Source organism: Berghia stephanieae, chromosome 3 (genome assembly GCF_034508935.2).
Source record: "Berghia stephanieae isolate SIO BIC M18660-M18661 chromosome 3, UCSD_Bste_1.3, whole genome shotgun sequence".
Lineage (NCBI taxonomy): Eukaryota > Metazoa > Mollusca > Gastropoda > Nudibranchia > Aeolidiidae > Berghia > Berghia stephanieae.
The window spans coordinates 32,097,590-32,105,089 of record NC_088362.1 but is presented as its reverse complement, the minus strand read 5'-3'; the positions used below and the strand labels follow the sequence as shown (position 1 = coordinate 32,105,089).

The 7,500-nt window shown below is 35.3% G+C and overlaps 2 protein-coding genes across 2 annotated transcripts in view; both read left to right on the top strand.

The window, feature by feature from the left end:
• Nucleotides 1–4,384, top strand: part of LOC144966891 (uncharacterized) — a 7,642-nt gene extending 3,258 nt beyond the window's left edge. The window contains exons 2-3 of the mRNA XM_078903596.1: nt 3,085–3,197; nt 4,118–4,384. Of these exons, the coding sequence (XP_078759722.1) occupies nt 3,085–3,197; nt 4,118–4,264 (260 nt within the window). The 3' untranslated portion in view covers nt 4,265–4,384. The remainder of the gene's footprint in view (nt 1–3,084; nt 3,198–4,117) is intronic.
• The window catches only part of LOC144967539 (cGMP-inhibited 3',5'-cyclic phosphodiesterase 3A-like), a 74,036-nt gene that overhangs the window by 39,257 nt on the left and 27,279 nt on the right, over nt 1–7,500 (top strand). The gene's annotated exons all lie outside the window — the stretch shown is intronic.

Here is a 7,500-nt window from a genome sequence, read left to right as displayed (position 1 = left end):
TATTATTATCATCATCATCATTATTATTATTATTATTATTATTATTATTATTATTATTATTATTATTATTATTATTATTATTATTATTATTATTATTTTCACTTTATTAATTATATTGTATATTTATGTATTTATTTATTTGGATCATGATGTCCTTGTATTTGATCATACATCTTTATACTGAAATCGATCGGATGGAAAAATATGTCCCGAAAAAAAAAAATTAAAAGAAAAGAAAAAGAAAGAACAGACGTCATGGTAGTTTAACAATGAAAACAGTTCGATCTGCAGAACTTTTTTTTTGTTTTGTTTTGTTTTGTTTCAATGGCGATACTGTGTAGACTTCTTATACATGTGTCGTCTGTTGCTTTGTCATGGTTTGAAAAAGAAATAGATATATATGGGGGGGGGGGGGGTTATTTAAAGAACTGAACAAACGTGTATGAAAGGTACCAGACAACTCAAGAAAGAAGAATACGAGAAGAAAATAAAATCATACCAAAAAAATCAGTCGATCTCGACTGGGGATCGAACCTCAGACCTTCCGATCACCGGTCATACCATTACACCACACCAGTTGTTCAGTTCTTTATCTTACGTTTACACCGGTGCCTGCTCCTTAATTTCTTAATTTGAGGGTTATTTAAATCGATCGTTATTCGGAGGACGACTTTTCTAGCAGTTAAAACAAATTTTCAATACGCGTTTTGTTATTATTTGGTGTTACGTTTTATTTTATTATTTTTTAATCAGTGTACGGCAGCGCTCTGATTGTGTTTGTCTAGTCACAGTTATCGCGTCGTCGCTCCTCCCCGGGCGGAAAACGTCTGTTCCGAAAAAAAAAAAAAAAGAAGAAGAAGAAAAAAAAGAGAAGGAAAAGAAAGAAAGCTAGCAGACGTAACGATAGCTTTACAATGAAAACAGTTCGATCTTTTTTTAGATTTTATTATTCAATCGCGATACTGTGTAGACTTCTTAGACACGTGTCGTCTGCTGCTTTGTCGTGCTTTGAAAAAAAAAAAAGATATATATTAAAAATTTTGGCCAGAAATATCGTCCTCAAATAGCAATCGATTAATAAAATAATAATTAAATAAATAAATAAAGATAAAATAAAAACAAAATAAAAGAAACGACTCTCAATTCTCAAACTTCCGTAAGTTAAGAGTTTTTAAGCAAGATGTGAGTTATTTAAAGAACTGAACAAGTGCGTATGAAAGGTGCCAGACAAATCAAGAAAGAAAAATACGAGAGGAAAAAAAAAAAAAAACCATCCCAAAAAATCAGTCGACCTCGACTGAGGATAATATGAAAGTTGTTATGACTAAGACGAGATCCCATGACGTTCTGAAATTGCAACCAAAATTTCGTAAATCTAGGAGACTTTCGTAATAGTAGGCAGGTAGGAAAATGAAACAAAACTAATGATAATAATAATAATAATAATAATAATAATAATAATAATAATAATAATAATAATAATAATAATAATAATAATAATAATAATAATGATAACAAAAACAATAATAATCAAAATAAACAAACAACAACAACAACAACAATTCAACAGTGCCGCCGCCGATGTGTGTAATAACAGAAGCCGAATTCAATCAATAACTCTCTAACAATAAAACACAACTTATCGGCGCAAATAGTTCGATAGCAGCAGCAGCAGCAGCAGCTGTGGTGTGCCGTGATTGTCCTGGGGTGGTGGGGCGGGGGGGGGGGGGGGGGGACGGACGACGACGATTACGACGACGCGATAACTGCGACTAGAGACAAACCACTGCCGTGCACTGATTTAAAACATTATCAAAAATAAAATGTAACGTAATACCAGACAAATAACAAAACGCGTATTTAAAATTTTACCAGAAAAGTCGTCGTCCAAATAACGATCGACTTAAGTAACCCTCAAATTAAGACATTTAGGAGCAGGCACCGGCATAAACGTAAGATGAAGAACTGAACAACTGGTGTGGTGTAATGGTAGCACGTCTGACCGGTGATCAGAAGAAAAGTCAATGTAACTCTTCTTTTTCAAATAAAGCGACTAATAACTGAGTTGGACTCTAAAGCACACATTTAATTAACTACCCTTCCGACCCGACCCTCTCTATCTATCTATACCGTGCGTCCGTCTGTCCGAGCCATTCCTTCTGTCCAGCTAGGCATCAGTCTATTTACTGTCTGTCTATTTATCCTGATTCTATTTATCTATCTGTGTATCTGTATGTCTATCTTTCTATCTTTTTATAAAGTTATCTATCTATGCCGTGCCTATGTCTGTTCACGCGTCTTTCGAACTATCTACCTATCTATCTACCTACCTATCTATCTATCTATATATATATATATATATATATAAATATATATCTATATATATATATAGATATACAGTGCACTCTGGATACGTCGACGTTGCCTAAGTCGATTTTTACCCAAGTCGATTTTTTTTCTTGGTCCCTCCCCTTCTTCCTATATAACATTAGTAAAAAAAAAAAAACTCCACATAAGTCGATGTCGCTTAAGTCGATGTTCTTATCACTCATGACTACAATAAAATCACAATTAAACAAGTATTTCCATTGGTTAAAAAAGCTACCAGTAAGAATTTTCAGTGGTTAAGAATATCCGCGAACGATTGGCGCACATCGATGTGATGTAGGTGCTTTGCCTGACGTCCGTGTTCAATGTACATGAGCAGTATTGAATAACTTTAATTTCTCCATCTCAAATTTTACATTGTCGCAACTTCAAGTTCAAGATTTTTTTTTTGGTTCTAATCCCAGGTCATCCTATGTAAGGCCCTCTTAATTAGTATCAATTTTATCAAGAAGAATTCAAGTCAAGTCTACAACTACAATGGCAAACCTATCGCGGAAAAGGAAGATTCGATGCATTTGGAAAGTTTGGCATGCGACAGAAAATCATCGCATAGGAAATAGGATTCCACAGTCTGACGTCACGTCCGCCTAGCAACGAATCGGCTGGCTCTAAACAAAAAAAAATCCGTGCTTGGTCCAGGCAAGGAATAATTGGAAAATCGCTCAAAAAACAATTTTTATCTTAAATATGGTCCAGTATTTTGTACCAGATTGTCTACACCAGTCAGAGAGTCACTCCTGCAAGTTTTACAGATTTCCAAATGGACAGGCAGACAAAAAATTGAAGAAAAAGTGGACCACTTTAGTCAGGTAAGCACGCACGCCTCGTCGAACATTTGATAGAGTTCGTAGTCCAGATCTAGGTCAAGTTCTAGCTTACGTAGACCTATATTTTATGATTAAAGTGTACAATTGCACGAAATTATAAATAAAAATACATTCCAAACTAGGTTTTTATTGAAGTTGAAGCAAAAATGATATCTCAATCGTTTTGATGTTAAGGCTGATAAACTGAATGAGAGTTAAGTTCTACTGATAAGTGATAATTTTTTTAAAAGGAGAACAAGAAGAAAGAGAATAAAATATTTGTTAAAATCTTACTTTAAACTCGATACCTTTATGGCAAAAAAAAAATAAAAAAAAAAAATAACGCAACCTCTCCCCCCCCCCCCCTCCCCTCACGCAGATCTCTCTCTCTCTCACACACACACACACACACAAAACTTTCCTCTTTTTTTTGGAAAGTTTCTCTGATTCTCTGCCATGCCGCCCCTCCCCGACAGCCGAGGTGGCAACTCTGTGTGAACAAAGCAAGATGGCGGCAGGGACCTCTCTCCTTTACCTGTGCCCGATTGTTGACACTCCAAAGTTTCCATCACCGCACTGTCCAGTACAGTATTGACTGAAATAAAGAGAAAACGCCAGTCTTGCCACACTCAACCCCAAGATCAACTTTAACTGTGTAAATTTAAGAATTCTTATTTTTATATATACCTAGTCAAAATCATCAAAAGAAGTAATGAGGAAGTGCGACATTTTGCTGAATGTGCGATTTCATAAAAGACAGGCGAGAGACCCACCAGTAACCTAGTCTCTTGCACTCCTTTGATTTATCATGCATTGAGCTGGTGTCAAACAAGATAGTCTAAAACAAAGTACTTATCAAATTAAATAATATACCCAATATGCCCAACAGAATTATTGTTTTTTTTTTAATCTTTTCATTTCAGGTGAAAGGACAAAAGATCCAACATCATCATCAAGAGTGTGTTCTTGTCACTTCAGAGATGGTGACAAAGCCAACCTCCCTGAATTGTTTGACAGAAATAAAAATAAATTGTTTCCATCAGAGCCAGAAAGAAAGAAAAGAAAAGTGACACAAGGAATTCCCACCCCATCTCAATTGGCACCAACATCAAGAAGTCCACCACCACCACCACCACCACCACCACCACCACCATCATCATCATCATCATCATCATCATCATCACCATCATCATCATCATCATCATCATCATCATCATCAGCTCAACTCTCTTCATCATCATCACAAAGTCCCACCTTTAAAAAAAACCAGATTCCTCATCATCATTATTTTCCTCCTCATCATCATCCTCATTATCTTCTCCCTCATCATCATCTCAACTCTCGTCACCATCATCACAGGATTCCATCTTTTTAAAAAAACAGATTGTAGAACAAGTGAGGATATTTTAAATAGAACAACAAATTTAATTCAAGAACAAAAAATTACAGACAAAAATAAGGAAATAGCTAGCTTTAAAAAACCCAACTAAGTTAGATTCAACGCACTTAGGGAGCGTTCACATATTACGTCATCAACTAGGGGGGGAGGGGGGGTCTACCAAATGTTGACATGTGTTGACATGGGGGAGGGGGGGGGGGGGGTCAGACCCAAGATGATGTCATCAAAACATAGGCAAATTAAGCCTATTTCAAAGTCAAAGTTTGTTCCTTTCAAAACAGCTAAAGATAAATTGCTATTATGAGTATTGCCCATCTCTCAAGAAACAAAATGGGAAAGGGGTATCACTTCTCAAAAGGCGAACTTGCCCTAAATGTTCATTGTATCACTCCTCGATCACAGCAATGAAAGACCATTCACGAAAATGCGGCATACATGAAGAACAGCAAATGGGAGAAAATGATGAAGATGAAGATGAAATTGATGATACTATTTATAGTACATTGCCAGAGGTCCAAGGCAGAAACATTTTTGAATCAATTAATTTTATGTTTGGAAATTGAAACAGAAATTCATTCCACTAAAAGACTAATATGCTATAAAATAATTTGCCTCCTATACTATTTTAAATTACACTTTCTGAATTTTTTTAAATAGCACCTGCACCAAGTAGCCTAATTTAAATAATGTTTGTTAGATTTTATCTTTGCAAATTTAAATTTTATGTCCCCATTGTATCGTAAAACATAAATTATCAACAGTTTCTGAAATTAATAAAATGTCTGAATGTGTTTTATCAAACGTTGATAATCAATGTTTATGGTTTGAAAAATGAATAATAAATATTGTGAAATTAAAGTCATCTTTTAGTTTTTATTAAATTAGATGACGTCATCATCTGTTGGGGGGGGGGGGGGGGGGTCAGGTCAATGATGACAAGTGATGACTTGGGGGAGGGGGGGGTCTAAAAAGGGCAAATTTTTGATGACGTAATATGTGAACGCTCCCTTACACTGTTTCAAGCCTTACAGAAAAAGTTCTTCGAATGGAGACAGGTGTACATTCTTTTAAAATATTTAATATTATTGTTCAATATGTTGAGTGCTTTAGAGGTAACATTATTTATTATAGTAGATGGGAAGTTCAGGAAGAGACAGTTGCATTAAAAGACCAAATTTTCATTATTACACTTATGAAACTTAGACAGAACTACGCTAACCTTCATATTTCACAATTGTTTAGCGTTAGTGAAAGTACTATAACAAATATTATACAAACTTTTATTCATGTTTTACATAAGCCATACGCTTCTCTTTGAAAATGTTATGAAGGTTACATGCCCTTCTAGACATAAAAATAAACTATCAGCTCCATCATCATTTTTAAGATTTCCAAATTGCAGAATGATCATTGATTGTACAGATGACCAAATTGCTATTCCTAAAGAAATGGATAAACAACGGTTAACTTATTCTTCTTATAGGTCCATGAATTCTGTTAAAGCTCTTGTTGGTCTAAGTCCAAATGGTGTGATAAATTTTATTTCTAAACATGATCCAGGGTCTGTCTCGGATAAGGTCATTGTACAAAATTGTGGATTACTAAAACTTTTAATTTTAAGCCCTGGAGAATTAATTTTAGCAGATAAAGGTAATAAAGGTAAAACCCCATCCTGATTCAAGATAATTTACCTCAAGGAGTAACTGTAAATATCCCTCCCTTTTTACATAATAAATTTACTGAAAATGAGATTTTATTAACAAAAGAAATTGCTTCATGTAGAATTCATGTTGAGAGGGCTAATGAAAGACTGAAAAATGTTAACATCCTCTCATATATTCCAACCATGTTAAGAGAAACATCTGATATTATTTTTCAATTTGTTGCAGCACTTGTCAATCCCCAGTCTCCTCTTATTAAGGAGATTGCATTTTGTTAGCTTTGCCATTTATTTTGTACAACACACATATTTTGTTCATCATCATCAAATCACCATTCAAAATAATGGTTTTGTAGGTCCATACATGATTTTACATGATAAACATGACAAATTATGGCATTGTTGTATCAATGTATGTTCAATGTCATTAACATTGTTAAATAAAACCACACAAATTAGTTTTGGACTGAATCAACCCAAGGCATCATCAAGATAGATCTGTGGAAGTAAAAGAATAAAAGATTCAAATTTAGAGCTGCGACCATGCTCAATAGGCAAAAAACAAACAAACTAATAAAACGTCTGTTGTGGTCTTGTGGTATGACACTCGCTTTCAGATCAGAAGGTCCTGGGTTTGGGCCTCGCTCGGCACATAGTTGAGTCCTTGGAGAAGGCTCTTTACTCACAATCTCTCACCGTACTCAGGTGTCAAATGAGTACCTGGCGTTGTCTCTGTCCGAAAAAATTGTAATATCGCCCAACAGGCATCATGTCCCGTCTTACATGTTAAATGTTGCTGTTGGCCAGGGACCCCTTGTAAAGCACTTTGAGCACATTTAGTGGATATTACGCTGTATAAAAACTCAATTAAAAAAACAAATTAAGTGATTCTTTCATTCATCTTGCTTTGTTGATAAGGGGGAAACCCGAAACGTCCATTTTATCTGTTTTCGTATATTAAATTGAAGTTCACATTCAATTTCACAATGTTATTGATTTCTTCGAGTTTCAAGCAGCAACATTTACATTACACCTTAACCCAATAGGAAGTTTAGTTTACCGTGACTAACACTGGTCTAAATAAATCCTTTATTCATCCCATAGAGGAAATTTATCTCTAGGGTCTATTCCCAGGGAAGACTGGAATAACCACGGTGCAGCGCCGCAAATTGAGCTAGGGCGAGGTGACTTGCTCAAGGCCACACAGCGCAGCGGCGGGTGAACGAACTCGGTACCTTTCGGGTACG